Raw genomic sequence first — 23,911 nt, forward strand, 5'->3', positions numbered from 1 at the left:
TGCATCCACTCGCCTGCAACCCTTCACTCCAATAAAGGTTGTCAGACTGTAGAGAGTTAGTGAGTGTGAAGGTGGAAACACAATCAAGCAAAGTTGTGGTGCTTAGTAAGGGGGGGTTAAAATGACACAAGATGGTGAACAATGTGTTGTCATACAATTGCACTTGAACTGACTCACATCCCCATTCCGATAAATGATCCGTCCTGGAGGTCCTGGAGGCCCTGGAGGTCCCGGTGGCCCAGCGTCGCGCCCTGGCAGACCCTGCGATGTGAACCAACATATCCCACTTTTCCATGTCTGTATGATTTTTTTTTTAAACCTGTTGCAAAGTAAAGTATATAGATGGCTTACTTGTTCCCCCTTCTCTCCTCGAGCTCCCTTCTCCCCCTGAATAGAACCCCCCCCAAAAAAAACATATTTGTTGATTTCACTCATTTTCATGTTTTGGTATAGTTTTACTCATGTAGACTAATGGATCAGCACAAAAACATGGAATTCATCTGACAACTTACCAGGTGTCCTGGAAATCCATCCAGGCCTGGAATTCCAGGTGGACCTCTTGGTCCTTCTGCTCCTTTGTCACCATTGGTTCCTGGAAAACCCGGTTTGCCCTAAAAATCCATCAGAAGACTGAAGTTGGAACTCTTTGAGAAAATTAATAAAAAAAAACTTTATTATTAACTTGAGAGAGAATAAGAGATGCCAAACAACTTACCGGTAAACCTGAGATACCTGGAGGACCCTGGAAAACATGTCACAATGAACATTTTATGATGGTGCTTTTAAGGGGTGAGGGCAGGGAGGCGACTGAAGGCTTGGGCATGATTGAGTACCTGTGGTCCTGGTTGGCCACTGAGTCCCGGTAAGCCACTGTTTGCTAAAAAATCTTCCTGGTCAGCCTGTGCATGTGGATCAATTACCACTCTAAATTTATTAGTCAGTTTTTAACTTGTATTTCTAAAACAACATTGCATGAAGTTACCCAATGTTGGCGTAGCTACATAACAAAGTGAGAAAATGTTGGCTCCATACTCACAGAGCCAAAGGGGTGTGGCGGCCCAGGTGGCCCTGGTCGACCTGGGGGTCCAGTTGGGCCCATGGGACCAGGAAGCCCAGCTAGTCCAGTCTGTCCTGGTGTTCCCGGAAGTCCTGGGTCACCACGAGAACCCTTGGGTGAACAACAAGTGTTACTCACATCCTGTTAGATATGTACACTCCTCACAAAAATGCAAAGCTATCCAGGTTTGCGGAGACATTTTAGGGTAAACCTAAAATGGACTGTAACCTTTACCGGTAAACTATTTTACTGTCTCTAAACTTTTGATACCCAGCCATTCGTTGTGCTTTTGGCAAAAATGCTGAATGGCAAAATTCACAATCTACCAGTACATTTCCAAGGATGTCCACCTTCATGCCTCTCTGTATCACTGTTTAGCCCTGTTTCAATATGTCTAACTTTCTGAGTATCGTATGGACCGATAAATATAGATGAGTTATTTGTCCCATGATGGAACGACCGACATGGGAAAAAGAGAGTAAACACCACAACCACCCGAGAGAAACGATTATTAGTAAAGGAAAAAGTCATTTCTTTATGGCTCCTTTTCAAAGGGCTGCAGGATGGCATAACTCACCTTCTCACCAGCTCTTCCCTGAGAGTTGAGCTCACCGCAGTCGCCCTTTGGAGATAGTTTGGAATAGGCTTATATTTTGATACATAAACAGACCACATGCTTGCTATTCTTATCAAACCTTTTCTCCCCTGAGCCCGGGTTGACCTGGTAGACCACGATCCCCGGGAGGACCCTGGAACAGCATACAGAATCAAACAACTGGAAAAAGTACAGCTCAAAAGTACACCTGCCATCTAAACCAAATACGATTCTGATTGATAGCTCTCAAACCAAAGCGCAGGAAGATACACACAGGTCGACCTGGGGTCCCATCCCTTCCAGGTGATCCAGGAGGTCCAAAGGCAACTGGACCATTGGATCCAAGTGCAACTGATGTACCAGGGACCCCAGGAGGGCCAGGAGGGCCTGGAGGGCCTGGAGGACCAACAAGACCCTGAATAACAAACCACAATGAAGATCAGTTCCAAAAACCCTCCCAGAGCCTATGATTTAGGGTGCAGACCCACTGAACCAGTTTTACTGTACTGTGGTTCGGCAAAGTTAGTGTCCCTTCGTAACCCCAAAACCCCTTTGTGCGTGACCAATCGTGAGGTGCCCAGGCCCATCTCTTCCGACAAATACTAGTTAAAAGAACCCGATTTTGGGTGTCAAGAGTGCCCAATCATAGTACAAATTGGCTCGTGTGAGTACACCCCGAGTTCGACGATGTTTCTGCATACCCGGATCTTCTCCCATTCTGGGAATCCTGACCCCTCCTCCATGTCAACAAACGTCTGTGGTAGAAAACAATTGAATACAGCAAAACTGTTGTGAAGGCAGAAAAGTGCACTGACTCCCCTAAAATCCCCTTGCCATGGCACATTTGTTTTCCGTGAGAGCTAATTTGCTGTAGCGTGAGGAATTATTGTATCTTTGTTCAACTATATATGGCAGCAACATATAGTGACAGGCAGAAGAATGAAATCCTCTTCCACTCAATGGCAGAATGTACATATTTAACCTGACTATCCATTTTTGGGATATTGTTTGGTGATTTAGAGTGAGATTTGTTTGTCATGTAAAATTATGTGGATTGATGCAATGAAGATTTGGAAACACTGATGTAGTGAGTTAGAGGAAGTGACGTACTGGATGATGTCCAGTTGCTGGTCCAGGAGGTCCTGGAAGCCCTGGGGGACCTCTGGGTCCAGGTTGACCAAAGCCCGTCTCACCCTGAAGTTCAGAGAGTCAATGTTGAATGAAGGCAGATAATGAAAGTCAATGTTGTTTGATACAATTTCAAACAAAAGTTCAATCACAATTCAAACATCATTGAACCTTTTCTCCTTTGGAACCAGGACTTCCAGGAGTTCCTGGGAATCCTTGTGGCCCTGGGGGACCCTGAAATGGAACACAGTTTACTCTGTCAAAGTTTTTGTGCACACTCTGTGTCTATTAAAAGGACAGTGTATACACTTACAGCTTTCCCATCCTCTCCTGGATCTCCCTAGAACAGCATTCGCAACAAGTGAGCTGCATTTATAAAGTAATCAAAGCAGAAATTCATCATATTTTTCAAATTCACTTACAGGTGCACCATCGGCTCCTGGTGGTCCAGGCAATCCATCTCGGCCCGGAGATCCGGCGGGTCCGGCCACCTCCTGCCTCAAAGAGCCATCCCCAATCCGAACTACCTCAGCTGCAGCTCCAGGAGGTCCGCGGGGACCTGGGAGCCCCTGTGCGCCGCGCTCCCCCTTACTTCCAAAGGTTGTACTACCCTGGTAATCACGAGTTCATACAAGCAGGTTTATGTCGCTTTTCTTGTGCTTTCATTTAAAAAAAAAATAATAATAATTGAATGTGGGGGACATAGGACAAATTTCACAGACCTTATCACCCTTTTCTCCCTAAAAAGACACGTTGTTTGATGTAGTTATATCAGTGGAATAGTGTATCAAATAATGAACACGCATACTGTGACATTCCACCTTTTGTCCAACACCTCCAGCTGGTGAGGGGAAGCCTGAACCAGGGTCCCCCTTTGGCCCCGCATGACCTCTGTCCCCTCGGGTGCCCTTCTCTCCTCTGTCCCCTTTCTCTCCTTTTGCGCCACTTAAAACTGAAACACGAGTGACAATATGTAATATTATGCGTGCATGTCATACACATCAAGAGTTGCATCGTGCATACACTGGATATATTAGGTGTATTGAAATATATCCATCCATTATCTGAGGCACTTATTCTTAAAAGGGCAGCAGGAGAGCAGGAACTAATCCCAGCTATCTTCAAGGAGGACTTGAGGGACACCCTGAACTAGTTACCAGCCAATCGCACGGCACATGGACACAGACAACAATCGCATTCATAATCACACCTAGGGGCATTTTAGAGTCTTCAATTAATGTTTTTGGGCTGTGGGAGGAAACCAGACTGCCTGGAAAATAACCCACGCAAGCACGGGGAGAACATGCAAACTCCACACTGGCGGGGGCGGGATTTGAACCCCGTCCTAAGAACTGTGAGGCAGATGCTCTTTTCAATAATCCATCTGTCTTTTTTCACTAAATCATCAAGTAGTGTTATATGATCAATAATTGCTCCCCTGTCAATCAGGTAAACATACAATGCAAAACAATTTAGCAAGTCCTCACTTAGTCAACAATGGAAGCAGTGCAAGCATCTCAACAGAGAGAGCCATTTCACCATTCATCTCTTATGCAATAAAAAGTTACCCGTTTCTTTTAGTCTCCCTCCTTTTGAGGCTATCAGTGGGGGCTCGGGTACCGGCCTGAAAGATGCAGGTGTGGTCTGGGCGTGGAAAACAATGCATTCAAAACTGTACATCAAATAACAAAAGGTAGGCAAAAAAAAAAACAACAACAACACAATATTGTCTGACCTTTACATTGCTTCCTGTCTGCCTCCTGCTGCCGTCACCGCTGCCAAAGTCACCAGAGGCCTGAGAGACAAGCAGGTAGCATTTAAGCGTTCAGACGTTACGTCTCACCTGGGGGAAATGCGCAAATACTCACAACGTCGGAGTCGTCGTCGATGTCGTCACATAAGCGCTCGGCTGCCCGAGAATTTCCCACAAGTCTCAGCTCAGCTATTTCACCCTAAACAAAGACAAATGGGAAAGCCAGCTAAAGGTCAGAGATCAAATATACTGTAGGTAATCATTCGGCCTATTGATATTATTAACACTACTATACTGTACAGAAAAAGTGAAACATCTGTGTCATGCGTTAAAAGGGCATTTTACATCCATTTTATTCAAAAAAAATATTGAAAAAAATTGGGAGTTTCCCATTTAAATCTTCATTGAAAGCAAACGTGTCTCCCTTCTGACCTAATTATATGCAACAAGAAGCTGACAAGAAAGGAGGAAGAAAAAACATTAATTAGATAGGTCTGAAGGCAACAAATGTATCAAGGAAAAAAGAAATCAAATGGAATCAGTGTGGTAAAGTATAGGAAATGAGCAGTTACCCCCACATGCCTCACAACTTTATGTTCTGGGTTTGAATCCCATCTTGGGAAGCAAGGAAGAAAAAAGAAGGATGTGAAAGGCATGTTAGAAGGTAATGAAAGGATTAAGCAAAGTTAAAAAAAGGAAGAAAGATGACAGAAAATAAAACTAGAAGTGAAAAAGAAGAAATTAAAAAAGAATAGTCAATGGTTTTTAGGATAAATTATATTTTTACCGTTAATATACATTTATGACTTCTTCTTCTTTTCCTTTCGGCTTGTCCCGTTAGGGGTCGCCACAGCGTGTCATCTTTTGCCATCTAAGCCTATCTCCTGCATCTTCCTCTCTAACCCCAACTGCCCTCATGTCTTCCCTCACCACATCCATAAACCTTCTCTTTGGTCTTCCTCTCGGTCTTTTGCCTGGGAGCTCCATCCTCAGCATCCTTCTACCAATATACTCACTCTCTCGCCTCTGAACATGTCCAAACCATCGAAGTCTGCTTTCTCGAATCTTGTCTCCAAAACATCCAGCTTTGGCTGTCCCTCTAATGAGCTCATTTCTAATCCTATCCAACCTGCTCACTCTGAGTGACAACCTCAAGATCTTCATTTCTGCTACCTCCAGTTCTACTTCCTGTTGTCTCTTCAGTGCCCCTGTTTCTAATCCATACATCATGGCCGGCCTCACCACTTTTATATAAACTTTGCCCTTCATCTTAGCAGAGACTCTTCTGTCACATAACACACCAGAGACCTTTCGCCAGCTGTTCCAACCTGCTTGGACCAGTTTCTTCACTTCCTTACCACGCTCACCATTGCTCTGGATTGTTGACCCAAAGTATTTGAAGTCGTCCACCCTCGCTATCTCTTCTCCCTGTAGCCTCACTCTTCCCCGTCCACTTTTCTCATTCACGCACATATATTCTGTTTTACTTCGGCTCATCTTCATTCCTCTCCTTTCCAGTGCGTACCTACATCTTTCCAATTGTTCCTCCGCCTGCTCCCTGCTTTAACTGCAGACCACAATATCATCTGCGAACATCATGGTCCAAGGGGATTCCAATCCAACCTCGTCTGTCAGCCCATCTATTTCTACCGCAATCAGGGAGGGGCTCAGAGCTGATCCCTGATGCAGTCCCACCTCCACCTTAAATTCCTCTGTCACACCTAAGGCACACCTCACCATTGTTCTGCTGCCATCATACATGTCCTGTACTATTTTAACATACTTCTCTGCCACACCAGACTTACGCATGCAGTACCACAGTTCCTCTCTTGGTACTCTGTCATAGGCTTTCTCTAGATCCACAAAGACACAATGTAGCTCCTTCTGACCTTCTCTGTACTTTTCCACGAGCATCCTCAAGGCAAATAATGCATCTGTGGTACTCTTTCTAGGCATGAAACCATACTGTTGCTCGCAGATACTTACTTCTGTCCTGAGTCTAGCCTCCACTACTCTTTCCCATAACTTCATTGTGTGGCTCATCAACTTTATTCCTCTATAGTTCCCACAGCTCTGAACATCCCCTCTGTTCTTAAAAATGGGAACTAGAACACTTTTCCTCCATTCTTCAGGCATCTTTTCGCCCGCTAGTATTCTGTTGAATAAGTTGGTCAAAAACTCCACAGTCATCTCTCCAAATTGCTTCCATACCTCTACCGGTATGTCATCAGGACCAACTGCCTTTCCATTTTTCATCCTTTGTAGTGCCTTTCTGACTTCCCCCTTAGTAATCATTTCCACTTCCTGGTCCTTCACTCTTGCCTCTTCAACTCTTCCTTCTCTCTCATTTTCTTCATTCATCAACTTCTCAAAGTATTCTTTCCATCTATTTAGCACACTACCGGCACCAGTCAACACATTTCCATCTCTATCCTTAATCACCCTGACCTGCTGCACATCCTTCCCATCTCTATCCCTCTGTCTGGCCAACCTGTAGAGATCCTTTTCTCCTTCTTTCGTGTCCAACCTGGTGTACATGTCTTCATATGCCTCTTGTTTAGCTTTTGCCACTTCTACCTTTGCCCTACGTTGCATCTCGATGTACTCCTTTCGCCTCTCCTCAGTCCTCTCAGTATCCCACTTCTTCTTCGCTAATCTCTTTCCTTGTATGACTCCTTGTATTATGGGGTTCCACCACCAAGTCTCCTTCTCCCCTTTCCTACCAGATGACACACCAAGTACTCTCCTGCCTGTCTCTCTGATCACCTTGGCTGTCGTCGTCCAGTCTTCCGGGAGCTTCGGTTGTCCATCGAGAGCCTGTCTCACCTCTTTCCGGAAGGCCGCAAAATATTCTTCCTTTCTCAGCTTCCACCACATGGTTCTCTGCTCTACCTTTGTCTTCTTAATCTTCCTACCCACCACCAGTATCATCCTACATACTACCATCCTATGCTGTCGAGCTACACTCTCCCCTACCACTACTTTACAGTCAGTAACCTCCTTCAGATTACATCGTCTGCACAAAATATAATCTACCTGCGTGGTTCTACCTCCGCTCTTGTAGGTCACTATATGTTCCTCCCTCTTCTGGAAATAAGTGTTCACTACAGCCATCTCCATCCTTTTTGCAAAGTCCACCACCATCTGCCCTTCAAAGTTCCTTTCCTGGATGCCGTACTTACCCATCACTTCTTCATCGCCCCTGTTTCCTTTACCAATATGTCCATTACAATCTGCACCAATCACAACTCTCTCGCTGTCTCGGATGCTCAGAACTACTTCATTTAGTTCCTTCCAGAATTTCTCTTTCAACTCTAGGTCACATCCTACCTGTGGTGCATAGCCGCTAACCACATTATACATAACACCCTCAATTTCAAATTTTAGTCTCATCACTCGATCTGATACTCTTTTCACCTCCAAGACATTCTTAGCCAGCTCTTCCTTTAAAATAACCCCTACTCCATTTCTCTTCCCATCTACTCCGTGGTAGAATAATTTAAACCCTGCTCCCAAACTTCTAGCCTTACTACCTTTCCACCTGCTCTCTTGGATGCACAGAATATCAACCTTTCTCTTAATCATCATGTCAACCAACTCCTGAGCTTTTGCTGTCATAGTCCCAACATTCAAAGTCCCTACACTCAGTTGTAGGCTCTGTGCATTCCTCTTTTTCTTCTGACGCTGGATCCGGTTTCCTCCTCTTCTTTGTCTTCGACCTACAGTAGCTGAATTTCCACCGACGCCCTGCAGGTTAGCAGTGCCGGGGGCGGGCGTTGTTAACCCGGGCCACGACCGATCCGGTATGGGATTCTTTAGATGAACGCTCATATTTGTTTGGCACAGTTTTTACGCCGGATGCCCTTCCTGGGTAATATTGATTGCAATCAAACAAAAATTATAAGAATTGAACCAAATCATAATTTTAATTTTGAGACAAAGTCATAAATTTAGCTGTGACAAATTATTATTTTTTTATCAGCCCAAAGTAATTTTTAAGAACGTTAGAACGTTATGAAATATTTGAGCCACTGGTAACGAGTTACTCCAAAATGCAGTCATTTTGTGTAATGGGAAAGTAATGCATTGCTTTTCCCAAGAACACAGTCATACCATAGTTACTGCTTCATAACAAAAATTGTTACTTTCAAGTCATCTACACTACTCGCAAAGTTCAGATTTATGGATGGTGAATAAGACTAACACACGAAGAGCAGACTGGCAGTTTACAAACATTTTACTGATCACACTAACTGCTCATCCATAGAAGCGATTGGGAGGTGATTGGTTGTTTATTCTACAATGCACAGTGACGGTACAGTACCATAAAAGTGCAAAGAAATGCACAATTTTGCTGTCACCACAATATTTTTGTTATTTACCTTAATAAAAAGGCTATTTGATTGTTGTTACCTTTTTAATTAAACATTAAGAATAAAGCTCGAATGGTGTGTTAGGTCCACAATGCATTGTGGACTAGTTGTTCATACCAAAGTGTGTGGTCAAAAATCATCAAACACTCAGGACTAACTCATTCAAGGGCTAACAATATCCACTCATTTTCTTAGCAGCTTATCCTCTGATGGGTCGCTGGAGCCTATCCCAGCTGTCATCGGGCAGGAGGTGGGGTATACCCTGAACTGGATGCCAGCCAATCGCAGGGCACAAAGAAACAAACACACAGTTGGAGTCACAATCACACCTAGGACCAATTTAGAGTGTCCAGTTAACGCATGTTTGTGGGATGGGTGTGAAACTGGAGGTATGGGGAAAATATCTATCTATCTATCTATCTATCTATCTATCTATCTATCTATCTATCTATCTATCTTCTATCTATCTATCTATCTATCTATCTATCTATCATCTATCTATCTATCTATCTATCTATCTATCTATCTATCTATCTATCTATCTATCTATCTATCTATCTATCTATCTATCTATCTATCTATCTATCTATCTATCTTCTATCTATCTATCTATCTATCTATCTATCTATCTATCTATCTATCTATCTATCTATCTCTATCTATCTATCTATCTATCTATCTATCTATCTATCTATCCCTACCCAAACCCCAGGAGAGGTAGATAGAAAACTAAAAACGTCCTTTTTAAAAGTTACCTTTGAAATCAAGTAATCAATAAAGTAACTAAGTTACTTTTAAGCTCAAGTTATCAGTAAAGGAACTAATTAACTTTTTCACGGTAACTGTGGAAACACTGTTTATGCGCTCAATGAACATGTGAAATGTGGACCACTAACCTGGAACTTGTCCAGGTCTGCCCCCCCGGCCTGAGCGACAAAGACCCCGGCCCCTGGGTCAAGCTCCATTGGGTCCGGAGAGCGCTCAAAGTCCACCATCTGTGGCGCCCCATCACAGTCCTGGTAGAAGGTCACTTGCTCCTCAAACACAGACAACGAGAAACGGGTCCATTTGCCGACCATGCTCGGCACATCGAAGCTGGCGGCCTCGTATGGTGCCTCCGAATCTGGCTCTGTGTAGAAAAACTGCACCCATTGCCGTCCCAACTGCACGGCGCTGAGCTTGACCGCCACGTACATCAACCTCTGGGGCCCATCGGTGATGGAGAAGAGGACGGAGGCCGACGAAGTGGAAGGCTTGATGTGAAAGAGGAGGGAGAAGTGGCGGTAGAAAGGGTTGGGGAGGTAGGCCAGAGCCGGTTGGCCCGACACAGTGGCGGAAGTGAAGACGTAGGCCGGGGTCCCGCTGGGGCCGATGACCCGACCGATCTCATCAGGTGGCGGATCTCCAATTAACTGGAGTAGGGACAGGCTGCTCTGGTCTACAGGGCAGCAGGAAACGGACAAAATTAGAACCTTTCACAGATTTCCTGCCCACAAACACAGAGTCAAGAGTAATTATGAGATGCGGCCTACTGAAACAAATAGTGTGACTACTTTACGTAGCTGTATAAATTGATTTATTTTCCCATTCGGCAGCAAATCAGTAAACTTTTAACATACTGTACAAGGTTTTTTTACACCCACCAAATTCATTCTGAGCATAAATTGAACAAATAATTCAACATTTGGTTTCCACTATTTTGCATGGCTAATTACAGTACGTGCATAGCTGGATTCAATATGAAAACAATCCCATGGAAGTTCATCCATCCATCCATTAAGCTTATCCTCATTAGGTTTCTCGGATGAGCTGAGGCCTATCCTAGGTGACTTTTCGTGTTAGGTATGGTATACCCTGAGCTGGTTGCCAGAAACTCACATGGAAACAAGCAATTACAGTATTCACATTTCCACTGAAGGGCAATTTGCAATCTTCAATGAAGCTAGCTTTTATGTTTTTGGAATATGAGAGGAAGTCAGAGTACCTGAAGAAAACATAAACAAGCACGAGGAGAACATGACAAGTCCACTCAACCTGGAAGTACGCACCAAACTTGTGATACCACCAACATACAACTACTTTAAATAGTTTCTTCTTCTTTCAGTCTCAATCCTGACTGTATCATTGGTCGTTTATTTTTACTGCACAAACGCGCTGGTCAAAATTATTGGAAAAGTGCTGATACTACAGTTCCCAAAGCTGTCTTGAGACGAAGAAGTCAAATTCTCACAAGTCGGCATCACAAGGGAGAAAGCTTTTGGCCCAGCAGACGCTTGCATTAGGGAGCGGGAACATCCTTTGTGGCCGATTCATGAGAGAAAACTAAGTAAAAAATGAATTCTGTGCATTAAAGGAGTCCCAGAGGTCAAGTGTTTCCAAGTGATGTAAGAGCATCATGTGTTAAGTCAGGGGGGGAAACCATAACTCACATGAGAAAACAAACTGAGGGCAAACGTGACATGACGTTTTAATTAGCAACGATTGAAGCAAATATTGAACACCAACTGCTGCTTGGCTCAAACAAGCGTTGATCCTTTGTTTTCACATCTCCGTGAATGGGGACTGCGCGGGAAGTTGTCCAAATGGATTTGGAGCAAGGCATGCAGGGTGGTCCTCTCCCATTTGGCAGCACCTGCTATCCTGCTTTGGGTTCCTGTGGCGAGCGACACAGCTCCTGCAGCTGCCACCCGAAATGATCTGAATGAATGAACGTTTGACTAACCTCTTCGACAGCTTGCTGAAAGTTTAACGTCTGTGCACATCTGGAAGTGGTCCAGGCCACCGCTTGGTTGCCTAGGAGACTCCGAAGGTCAGGGACCCACGTGTTTGTGCAATTTTGCCCAACATCAAGTCACTTGAACCACTTCCCAACAATTACACATTTTCTTATGTCTTTGTTTACGTTTGCAATATTGGCGCATGGCCTTCATATAAAGTACAACATGTGTTACGTACTGGTGGTACTTAAGTAGATTCCTCAGCTATTTGTACTTTACTTTAGTGTTTATTTTTTAAGGTAACTTCTTACCTTAAATTCTGACATTTAATAACAGACAAGTGACTGGAGACTGTAGTCCTTAATTTTCCGAATAAGCTTGCTACTTTTTGTTGCTTTTTTTGCTCATGCAGCACGTTGGCAGTTCAGTCCTGATGAGTGTTGAACTTGCAGCAAAACTGTCTCAGATTTTTTTCTTCGGAGTATGAGCACTTTTTTCTAGTAAATAAGAGGGTTAAGCATTTTGCATGCAGAAGTTGTTTTTTTTTTATGTTGTGCCAAATGATTAAAACTGATATTGTACATAAGTGACAGTGAATTAATTTCTCTTTTGTACATTTCATAGTTTGCACTTTTTCCACCTATACTTAAAGGGACAGTTTGCAATTTTAAGATTTTTGTCATGCTGTATGGATTAAAACAGTCATTGTGAAAATACTGTACTGTGTGATAAATACTGTATGATCTGTGAAGAAATCACCATTCTTTGGCCTAAAAATTAAATTGTTCTGCAGGAAACCTTGTAAATCATGCCTTTGGTCTCTGACTGTTGTTTTCTTTGGACAAAATGGTGTCTTGTATATCAAATTCCTTGTAGACACTGATCATATCTATCACCCAGTCCTGTCAAGTCATTACCAAAAGTGATTTTGACAGAAAATTGCAAAATTCCCCATTAAGATAGGGAGTTGGAATTTAATCATGATTCGTTTTTTCTTCTGTACACGACTTTCTGAACTTCTCCTCTGGTGTCACTGCAGCAATAATTAAGACTGAAAAAGGATTCTCACATGGAAGCTGGCATGACATACACGTATGGGAAACCATCACAACATACACCCAGATGTTCCCTCCTGGCTTCTTGCCCCCCACCGCAAAAAAAAAAAAAAAAAAAAAAAAGCATGTACTGTATTTCCCTGCAATCCAAGTGACCTCATGTTTGTGCAGATTACACGAGGACCAAGTTACAGCAACTCAGCGCCTGTGGAACAACTGGCGCAGCACAAGGAGGCGGATGGATGGGCAGATGGAGGCAGAGGAAGGAAATGCTTGTCAGATGTGCATGGGAAAGCGGACCGCAGGGGACCTGAAGCACCCGGGATCCAACATGGCTGACTGTGGAACTAATGTGTTTCAGCAGGGCAAAGGAAATTAACTCCATGAAACGTTTTATTACGTTCCCACAAATGCAATTATCTTATCAGTGTCATCCTAAACCTTTAGAAGCAGCAGATGACCCAAGTTAAGTATATTAGCTAGCGTTTTGTTACGCACGTTGACTGGCATTAACACGCCTCCACAGAGCAAACGAGTGAACGCCGTTTATTTGTCATTACACCACAGTACAACAATAGAGATGCAAGTGGACTTTGGTGAAAATTCATGAAAATACTAATGACAGCACTAGGGTGGTCCAGGGCTATGCCCCCTGGAAATGTTTGAAAAAATGGATGGCTGTGGTGCATTCTGGTGATATCTGTGAACAAAATTCAGACAAAAATTGAAAGTAAAATTTCTAAGTCCTGACCAAAAAAAAAAAAAAAAAAATTGGGCAGAAGTTCCCCAAGGGCTAAACCCAGATTTTTTTGCCCCCCATGCCCCTATCACTGGATAGCACAAAATCACATTTGTCATTAAAATATGCTTAAAATATGCCATCTTATCTCAAGACAAATGAATTAAGTGAACTATTCAGTAAAAACACATCTAAAATTGTCCTTTTCCCCACATTATACATATTATAGTATAGACATAGAATCTACACAAAAATATATCCTAGTATTTCTCCACCGTACAGCAAAACATGTTAAAAAAGTTGATCTGTAGTGATTACTATTAACGTTTAAGTCAAAAAAATGTTACGTCGCGTTGTACACTCGACCACATTGCTCACTATCTTAGATATAGATCTAGTAATACTAATAGTATAATCAGTTGCCTTTAATATTTTGAGATATATATAGAGGAAGGGCATCTGGGGTAAAAACTGTGCCAAACAAATATGAGCGTTTCATCTGTGATGAGACACTGTGGTGACCCCTCACGGGACAAGCCTAAACAAACTTAATTACTTACACACAGCCACTCACATTTGAAAAATGTACGCAGATAAAGTTCCGGGTGTGATTAAGGATGGCCTTCTAATAACTTACTGGATTAATACAACATAAATATAAATTAAAAATTAAACAAATACATAACTAAAATAGAAAACTAAAATTTCAAACTCAGAAATGATAATTTCCAATTTCAACTGATATAAGTAGAACATGATATAAAATGGCATTCAAAATTTTTCATCAATAAAAATTCTTGATCTGAGAAACTTTATCTGAAGAAAAGTTAAATGCATTGGCCTGCCAAGGAATAAACACGAACGGTCTACAACAACGTTTATGAAATAAACACGTAAATTAATGTCAAGACCACACAAATTAAGCAATGTCTTGAGAGAATGCGAGAGGAGGGGCGTTATTGTTACTAGTGTTAGTGCCTCAACATGGCTACGCTTGCGAAATCAAAATAACGAACTCAAACGCATGTTTGTTCAATGTCGTCAACTAATATCCGGATCAATTTTAGGCAATTTTTCCTCAACTTTCCGGAGCAATTTTCATGAAAATTTAAAAATCCGGAATTCCGGGAAAATCCGGAGGACTTTTATCACTGCAACAAGAACGGGATACGGCAGGTCTTCGAGAACAGTCGACCGAAGTGACGCAGCTGTGACACCCATCAGATGTAAATCCATGTTTGAACAACTTGAAAGGTAATAGAACTCGACTGGTGGAGGATCAGTGAGCGCAGATGTGTGAGATTTGAACACAACTTTTAATTTTTTGCAACTCCAAGCACAAACACAAAGCCTGAGACTATTTTTACGAGTTCATTCTTAGGCCTCCCTCTTCAACACTTGGAAACAAAGCAGACACTGAAGATTTAACATGGCGGTTCGATTCCTGCAAAATAGCCTCCAAGTTTAGAGATTACACAAAAGGGCTAGAAAGAAATTGAAATATGACCTAATGCATATTTGGGGAATATGCGTATTGTGTAACGAGGGTGATTTCCCAGCGGCATAAAAGTCTCTTTCACACTTCCACTGACTGCTCTTCTTCTTTGACAAGAGGAGTTACTGCATTGGCAGAAGTGGGCAACTGGATGTGATCTTTGTACCTTCACCAGGCCCTTTAGGAGCCCCAGTCTCACCCCAATCACAAAGATCCCTTGTTAATGAGCCACGACAGTGTCCGCCTCCCTCCTACACATAGGAGAGATATTCCCTCCCAAAAATGCCATCATAAATGCCACCCACTGCCACCCCTCCAGTACAGATGGTCCAATTGTTCCCCTTTTTGTGGCAGACTCAAGTTGAACCCCACTCCTCTAGAAAGATCCACACACGATGATTAAAAATTGTGAAACACAGTATTTTGGATGGCTCGCTACATCGGTGATTGATGACCTTGAAAGGGCCCCAGAGTCAAAACCTTCATTTTTGCTGCAAATAGCTTCACGTTGACATATACTGTAGTTTAAAAAAAAAAAAGTCCTGGAATTGGTGTTGTGTACTTCTCCTAGAAATACACATGAAATGATACGATCTGCATTACAAATGTTTCAAGTCATTGGGTTAAAAATACATTTTCAGAAATCCAAACTGTTAAAGTGGGCTGGTGTGGCGTACATGCAACTGCGATGACCGATTGCAGCAGCAGTGAGGCATTTACACCACAACACAAAAGTTGTTTATGAGCCAGCCTTGCAAAGCAAACATTCACTGCTCCCGAAAACTTCTGGATATTAGTCAACAAATTAAAGAACAAACTAAAAACGCATACGATCTTTAGAGGGGAGGTCAAATTGACTTTTTCTAAACCTTTGAATGCCAACTGTTCAGTGTTTTTTGAGCAACTTGCTGTTCTCCAACGAAGATCTGAATGACAGCCTTCACAACTGGTGTTCGGTCCATAAATGGGCCAATACACAAACGGGGTTCAGTTGCATTCACAATACTACGTCTATCAAATGAAGAAAAGTACGAGGTCTCCAACAGGAAGCGGCCACTAAGCTTAAGAGTCACAGAGTGTCATTCGTTGGTTACAACAGATTTGTAGAGAGACTGGAGGAGTCACTGAAAGTGATAGAAGTGGACATCCTTAAACGTTAAATGCAAGGAAATCATCTGGTTTGAGAACAGAAAGTTGTGCAAAAACTACTGGAACACTGCACTAAATCTGGAAATTTCACTGTAAAGCCAAATATCCCAACTTTTTGTAAATAGTGTGTGTAAATTCTTTGCCGCTACGATGTTCTGTAAATGAAAACCGGGAGCATTAACGCTGACAACGTGACCATGGATCTCCAACTAAAGGGGCGTGGTGAGCAACATCTAAGTGAGAAAAAAAATCAGCAGTTGCGTCATCAGAGCAGTGAGAATTATGCAAAGTCACTATTTAAGCCCAAAAAGCAGAAATCTGCGCTTAAAACGAGTGAGCAAGCAACACACGGGATGTGAATCAAGGTTACCTTTGGAGTAACTAACAGACACACATGGAGGCCCCCCAGGCTCCTGCGCCTCATCAAGCAGGAGGCCGCACTCCACCGGAAGATGCGCACTGTCCAGCGACGTCCAGCAGCTGTCCTGCACTTGGTAGCAAAAGCTGCGGCAGGGCAGACGCAAAAGTGTGGTGGTGGGCGAGGGGCACCTGGGCACCAGCAAGAGGCACAGGAACCACTCTATGCGCTGGTGACAGCCCGCCGGGGTCAGCCGCTCCCACTCCCGTAAGGCCGCCCCCACCTGCTCCACTGACGTATGGTTGAAAAAATTAGGTAATTTGAAGAACTGCGGCCGTTTTCTGGAGCACATGTGCCAAACAGAGGGCACGGCCAGACAAAGTGGGTCAGAACCAGCACCTCCAGTCCCGTTGTTTGCATCGCTAAAGTTACTTGGATGGATGCTGACTGATTCCACAGCTGATCCAAGATCTTGCCTGGACCCCGATCCCGACCCAGAAGCATCACTTTCCCAAACTCCAGACCCTTCCTCCCCACTCACCACTCGGAGCCCGTTAATATTACCCGTAATGTTTGAGTCAGCGCTCTCCACCTCCACGGAACCTTGAGTATTCCCTGGAGTGGTGGTCACATTCCACACCTTCACCAAGTTACCGGTTCCAGTGGTCAAGTTGACGATTTCTCCTCCAGAGCCTAACAAATCCTCCTCCTCCTCTTGCACCTGTGTTGTCCCACTCGGTGTTGTGGCAGCACTTGTTGTGGACTGGCTGGTGGCCTTGGGGGCAAAGTTCCAGAACCAGGCCTCCAGGCCCCCAACACACAGAATCAGGAGCAGGATCCTCAACATTGTGCTCGCCGTCTCACCTGTCACAGGTCCGAGCGTGCTGTGGTGGTGCTTGGACAGTTTAAGTCGAGCTGGTCCACAACAAAGACGTAAAAAGTGCTCCCGCTCGCAGATCTTCCCTCTCTCAAGGCACACCCCCCTCACCAAAAAGCAGGAAACAGAGTGAGGGGGACGCAGATGAGGAGGTTGACTTGGACTGTGGTCACTCAGAGTTACCCCGATGCTCGAAAACTCCTCCTCCTCATCTTTCTCTCTTTTTCTTCTTCGGAGAGTGATGGCAATCTCACATGTTCGTAATTCACATCTATGGATGTAGCCACATCATCCCTGTATCCAGAAAATTTAATTCCTCCAGAAACTGTGTGTGAATGCTGAGGAGCTGATGTGGAACTGAAATACCGTGGAATTAATTGTTGAAACGTAGAATGCGAGATTTGAAGTTGGAATGGCCTGAATCGTCACGGTGTAAACTTTCAGGAATGGGACTTTGTTTGTATGTCTGAATGAGCAGAAGTTGGAATTGTTTGTATCGGTCAGGAAATATGGAAGTACGACGCAAATACTGTATGGTGCAGTATCCTTTGAATTCACGAAGTGCATTGCGAAAACCTGTGCATTATTTTATAGAAAGAAAAACTTTGGGAATCTGTAACCTTCCCAAGATGTTCTGAATGAGATGAATACATAGTTTGAATTCGGAATTGGAAAGTGTGGTACTACTTTGTTGAATGTCTCATTCACTTGAATGGAATATGAGGGTTGGAAATGGGAAATGTATGAAAGTATATATGGGGAATTCCATGAACACACACATTTACAGTACTTTCCAAAAGTTCCGTTAAAAAAGGTAGGAGTACAACATAAAAAAAAAGTATGGAAAAAAATAATAAAAATGTGGTTTAATGGTGTCAAATAAGATGAACGTGAGTTCATGAGATCTGATGACTGGATGAAAGCTGAGAAAGTGAGGCTGCAAGGGGAAGGGGGAGTTAGGGAGGGGGTGGACGTGTGTGTGTGTGTGCTTTGGATTGGGTGGGTGGGAACAGGGGTGGAAGTCCAATGGGATATTGTCATAATCCACTCCCTAGCAACACTGTTACATCATTGCAGAAAATCCCCAGAATGGCTTCCATTTCCAGGTTCTCAGAGGACCCACATGGGACGGATGCAAGAAGGGAACCCCCTCGCCCCACCCGCACAGAGCCCCAGTGCCCCCATCAAGCTGCCTCATCTGCCAAGTTAAGACGTCCAGCTGTTCCACATTCCAACCTCCACATCTCCCACGCCACCTCACATTTGGAGACATTTTGCTGATCTGTGCCTTACAAACCACGTTTTATCAATTATCAATTCGGTCTCTCGGCAGATTTTCACCACGTTAGATGAATTACAACTTGATCTCCGTCACTCGCGCAGAGCTCTGAAGCCACCCGGTTGCCTCGTTTCAGTAGAGCCACATACGGCGAATTCCGACAGAGTTTCACATCCGGCAGCTGCACATTTAACTCCTGAGGGAACATAAATATAGTGGTGCCTTGACATACGAGCTTTTTTTCTTCCATCACCACGCTTATAAGTCAAAACACTCATGTATTGAATCATCTTGCCCAACTGAAATAAATGGATGTTTTATTCATCTGTTCCAGACCCCTAAAAAAACAAACAAACAAAAAACGCTATCCATGTGGTTTTTTAATAAGATGATAACACTTTATAAAATCTAAATTGTAAAAAAAAAAAAAAAATGAAAAATTAACAGACAAAGTTAAATACAGTGTCAAGAATGAATGGGCAACTGACTGGGGAAAACCACTTTCAACTTTTATGTGCATGTTTGAGAATAGCATACAGCCGCTATACACAATTTCCTGAAACTGTTCAAATATACACACCCTTACAATTAAAATTGAGGAACCCCCACTGAGGATAGATTTATCAGACTCGAGGTGATCCTACTCACCTAATGCACCCTTGCAGCAGCGATTATTATGGAAAAGTCTGGCGTGCACATACGGCACCACTTCCAAATATGGGCACTCTGTAAACTTGTGCTAAATCACGAGCAAAGAGCAGGAAAATCAACTAGATGGATTCTGACATGATTTGCATGATATCCAGTCTTGCTCTTAGTGTTAGTGTTCTTTGTGAACGTGTACGGTATGTGTCACGATCATTAGTCCCCACACAAGCATCCCCCAAGTCTAGAAAATGTTGTTTCCATGGTAATTAGATTTTTATATTTACAGACACGCCGCATGGTAATTTAGTACATTTAACTGTTTATCTCACGTTAGCCACACACTCAATCTTCAGCTCCCTTCTCATTTCGCTGTGGAAATGATGACAGAGGAACACATCGGAATGAATATGTTACCTACTCCATGCACCAGAGTCACGCAGTTATGCAGATTAGCGAGCGATCACTTTGAAAGCAGTACCATTCATTGGCAACAGGGGGCAGCAATGGATACGGAAAGCCATTTGACCATTTGCTAGCACTGTGTACATACACTACTAAAGTTTTTTCTTCACTACTAACATTTGTGAAACCCCACTAAAACATACTATTATACTATTACTACTACATACCGTAGGTTGCTAGACAATCAGGATGTGTTTGGCACAAGCAACCTTCTGGGCGCTTGCTGGTGCATCTTGGTCATTCTACTACTGTGCTGAATGACTGCTCTAATGGCTTTCCATCTTCATGTACTAATATGCTCTATGTAGTCCTCACTAGTCAAGACAACGTTGGCACATCATGACAACTACATGCTGCTAGTGAAACAAAATTGTGCACTAGCTGACAACTGCCACTCGTACTAAAAGTGATCACGTTTCACTAATAGTACTAGTCATGCATAGATGTCATCTAGTACACAGTTCACCTCACTAGTAACATGTAGTTGTCATATTAGTAGTTCTCCAAAGTTGTCCTACTAGAGAGGACAAAGACTATACTTGTATACAAACCTTGAGCGGCCTATTAAGCATATCAAATACCACACTGTTAAAATGTTTGGAGGCAATTGTTGGACAAGTTGTGACTTACTACTGACCTTTTTTCTCCTACTGGGTTACAGTCATGCAGGAAAACCTTGGAATAATAGGATAGTTACACATCATTGGTGAGAGAAAACTACTAGTGGGCATTTTTGTCACGACTAGAAAGTTCCACCAGACTACTACTACAGTACATGACATGTCCTAGAAACACAGTAGCTCACTAGCAAGGTTTACATGTGTCCTAGCAGGCCAAAAAGTGGCACTAGTCGGGAGAAAAAGTTGATTAGAAAGACACAGTTGCTCTAGTGGCACGCTGTAGTCTTTTTATCACTGCACCTGAATTGTCTTACAAGTGAGGAGAAAGAGCATTCAAGTACTTTGGCTCTAAAAGTCAACATTTCGGCTTTCTGAAAAGCCATTGGAGCATTTATTCGACATTCTGGACAAGGAGGCTACAAGTGAATTACACATGCCTAGAAGATGGATTTAATAGTGTTACTAGTAACGTTTAATTGCATACTGTAGGCTAAAAGTGGCAGTAATAGTGGAAAAAACATGATGATGATGAAAATAGCCATTCTAGTAGTACGCTAAATTGTCTAATGAGGACGATTGTACTAGTACATGGAATATAAAATTGATATGGAGGATGTGGAATAAATGCTCAGACACCTTTGCATAAATATATTGTACTCTCGGTTGAAAATATTATGCTCCTTACAGGATACTGAGTATGACACGCGCCAGACATGTCACTAGTGTGCATTGGAACGAGCTCCAATATAAGAACTGCCTGCCCTGAGACGCTCAAAGTGCTTCCGACCTGATCTATGTATCTATCATGGAAAAATGCATATTTAATAGAATCCTGCTGGTGTGCGCATACTTCGGAGTGTCTCATTTGAAGCACAGGAATACTCATCCAACCGCAAAACAAGCACTCAGTCAACGCTGTCTGGGACTCGCAGTTTTTATCACATGCCTGGAATTCCTCACAAGATGTGAAGTTGACGCCGCTGGGTACATCCCATCAGAAGAAATCAACAGTGCTAACACTCAAACACAAAAACAAAAAAAGGTATAGCCTACACTTTCACTACAAAATGACATGATTGATTAAATGGACGGATGGTTGGATAGATAAATGACAGCATGCATGTATAGTTGTGCTAATACCCTGATATAATTAGCAAAATATATATTTTTTAACTGGGACTGAAGAACGACCATCATTTATATTTATATGGTTATGTTCTTTTCTATTTATATACAGTATCTTTTCTGAAAGGCTTGACTGCTTTATCTGAATCCAATTAAAAGAAAATTAAATGTGTTTTGAATGGCCTTTCATGTTTTCTTTAAATAATTGGACCCATCGTACAAAGTTTGCCTGGGAAAGTCAACGTTTGAGCACAACTGTGTTTTCAGATTTTCTAAATAAAGATTTCAAAATAAGAGCCAGTAAATAAAAAAGTATCACCTCTTCAAATAAAGCGCTTCACTTCAGAATAACTTTTTGAAATTAACACTTCAAGTTTTGATCATATGGGTAGAAGCAAAATCATGCATGTCTGGCTCTTGGTAAGGATCAAACAAAAATTGAGCTACAGTTCAGACAAGTCAGTATTTCTTCAGTGTTGACAGTGGCTTTTTGTGTTGCTGGAAAAGTGGCTTGGTCACAAAAAAAAACAGAGTGGAGGACCTTTGTTTCTGACCGACATGGCACGAAGCATAAGTACTAAGTGAAATAAGTAAGATCTTAAAGAGGTGAGAAACTTAAAGCAGTCGGTATGATTCCCAGGACTGCAGTTAGAGAAAAAAAAAAGGCCCACCGTACAGAACACCTTGTGAGCAACCATTTGAGATGCCGGATGTGATAGGACAAAATGGAAGATGGAGGACAAAACACCCTTTCAAGCCCAAGTGTGAGCTCATCACTGTGCTTCCTTCCGCTCTGAATGTCATGGTCGAAAGGCAGAAAACAACGCAGCTTCAGTGCCAAGGTTCTTTGTCTGCTTTTGTTCAAATGTCAGAAAAAGGTGACATTTCGATGAACCTATTAGTCACAATTTTGCACGGAGATCATTGCTCTTAGTTCAGTTTCTTGTCTTTTCTCCTAAAACGCAGTCGTGTCATTCATCTAAGTTTTTTTTTTTTTGTTTTGTTTAAATGTGCCAGCATTTCTTGCAAACCCAGTGGGAAGTTGATTGATGCCGATGCATCACAAAGCAAACTTTCAATAAAGTTTACTGCTTTGTCGGCCTCGTGAGCCCCAACATTCGTGAGCCTTTCAAGCTCCCACATGTCATTGTTGACTCTGTGTGTGTCTTTCTTGTGGGTGGAACAAACAAGCCCCCGAGAGGGGAAAATCTTAGCAAAACCACAGATCCCGACCTGCATACCCCCTTCGCACCTCCCAGCTGTCTCGGATCTTTAGTGAAATCCTAAGTGGTGATGCACAGAACATCTGGAACAAGAACACACTTGCGTGCGCATGCCACATGCGCACACACATGTGCCTAGGCACTGCAGATCTTGCCGGATTAGATGAGGATCTTGTGTGGATTGCATTTGAGCAAATCAAACAAAGTGGAAAGACACTATAAAGAGGATGTTCGGAGCTATTCTTAAGTCCAACACATGTGGATACACATGACACTAGATAGATAGATCCCAAAAGGTTTGAGCACTTACAAGATTTAATTATGCAAAAAATTTAAAACAAAATTGTAAAATTAACAAGTACCACTGGCACCCTGTACATCCATCAATATGTTTATAGAAATATATGGTACACACACGCACCCAAATGCACACACAATTAAAGACACATGAGTTATCCAGTCAAATTGAAATGGACTTGAATACCGTAGAAAAGCATTCCCCAGTCTTTATTTTAGTAATGTAGTCTAATTGAAAACGGTAACCCGTACACAGATTCATATACAGTACAGCACACACCGATCTGTAGAGGTTATTCTACATATTGTTTTCCTGAGGGAAGGATTGTGAATACAGCTGGAATTTACCTGTGTCCTGAGTGTGTATCCTCTGCAGTCCCAAAAGCAGGATGATGATGACGATGCTCAAACTGGTCTCCAGGGTCAACCACCTGCTGCGTCCATACATCCTTGCACTCAGTTCACCTGGAGCGGTTTTCTTTCCCCGGTGAGAACAAAGAGGTTTTCCCATCAGAAAACTGGGGGAGGACGCCTGAACATCCCCTGGCTGACACTTGAGCACTTTCTAGGGATGAAATATGTGACGACACAGCACAATTTCGCTCAAGCCGGCGACCGCAGATGCAGGTTGAGTTCCTAAAGACGCAGCTGTGTCAAGCCGGAGTCGTCCGACTACTTCCTTTGCAGAGCTTTTCAAAGTAAATGATCATGTCGCCAGCGCCTGGGGCTGCAAGTGCATCAAGTGAATGTCACTGGAATGTAGACCTTCTTCAAGCGGGAAGCTGAAAACCACACAGGAATACTCACTCGCAGAATCTTGTGTTTTTACGAGGAACTTGAAATGACTGCACTTTTGGTAGGGCAGGGTGGCTCTGATGGAAAAGTACGTGGGCATTTCCCAAACCCGAAAGTTTAGGTTCGACTTTGATCTTGTGACCTCGAGCAAAAGGCTGAAACTCGA

General features: G+C 42.9%; 1 protein-coding gene across 2 annotated transcripts in view; it reads right to left on the bottom strand.

Moving 5' to 3' along the window:
* Positions 1 to 23,658, bottom strand: part of LOC133505947 (collagen alpha-1(XVIII) chain-like) — a 31,077-nt gene extending 7,419 nt beyond the window's left edge. The window contains exons 1-21 of one of the 2 annotated variants that reach the window (XM_061829535.1): positions 16,432 to 17,407; positions 9,803 to 10,344; positions 4,649 to 4,732; positions 4,516 to 4,575; positions 4,349 to 4,424; positions 3,602 to 3,732; positions 3,503 to 3,520; positions 3,203 to 3,391; positions 3,094 to 3,120; positions 2,952 to 3,014; positions 2,763 to 2,846; positions 2,354 to 2,407; positions 1,927 to 2,067; positions 1,753 to 1,806; positions 1,635 to 1,679; positions 1,037 to 1,168; positions 834 to 899; positions 716 to 742; positions 513 to 611; positions 352 to 387; positions 178 to 261 (exon numbers count right to left, since the gene is read on the bottom strand). In XM_061829535.1, the coding sequence (XP_061685519.1) occupies positions 178 to 261; positions 352 to 387; positions 513 to 611; positions 716 to 742; positions 834 to 899; positions 1,037 to 1,168; positions 1,635 to 1,679; positions 1,753 to 1,806; positions 1,927 to 2,067; positions 2,354 to 2,407; positions 2,763 to 2,846; positions 2,952 to 3,014; positions 3,094 to 3,120; positions 3,203 to 3,391; positions 3,503 to 3,520; positions 3,602 to 3,732; positions 4,349 to 4,424; positions 4,516 to 4,575; positions 4,649 to 4,732; positions 9,803 to 10,344; positions 16,432 to 17,266 (2,847 nt within the window). In that variant the 5' untranslated portion in view covers positions 17,267 to 17,407. Of the gene's footprint in view, positions 1 to 177; positions 262 to 351; positions 388 to 512; positions 612 to 715; positions 743 to 833; positions 900 to 1,036; positions 1,169 to 1,634; positions 1,680 to 1,752; positions 1,807 to 1,926; positions 2,068 to 2,353; positions 2,408 to 2,762; positions 2,847 to 2,951; positions 3,015 to 3,093; positions 3,121 to 3,202; positions 3,392 to 3,502; positions 3,521 to 3,601; positions 3,733 to 4,348; positions 4,425 to 4,515; positions 4,576 to 4,648; positions 4,733 to 9,802; positions 10,345 to 16,431; positions 17,408 to 23,298 lie in introns of those variants that run through there. The other variant, XM_061829545.1, reaches the window with a different exon arrangement.
* Positions 23,659 to 23,911: the final 253 nt, after the last annotated feature.

Source organism: Syngnathoides biaculeatus, chromosome 2, assembly GCF_019802595.1.
Source record: "Syngnathoides biaculeatus isolate LvHL_M chromosome 2, ASM1980259v1, whole genome shotgun sequence".
NCBI lineage: Eukaryota > Metazoa > Chordata > Actinopteri > Syngnathiformes > Syngnathidae > Syngnathoides > Syngnathoides biaculeatus.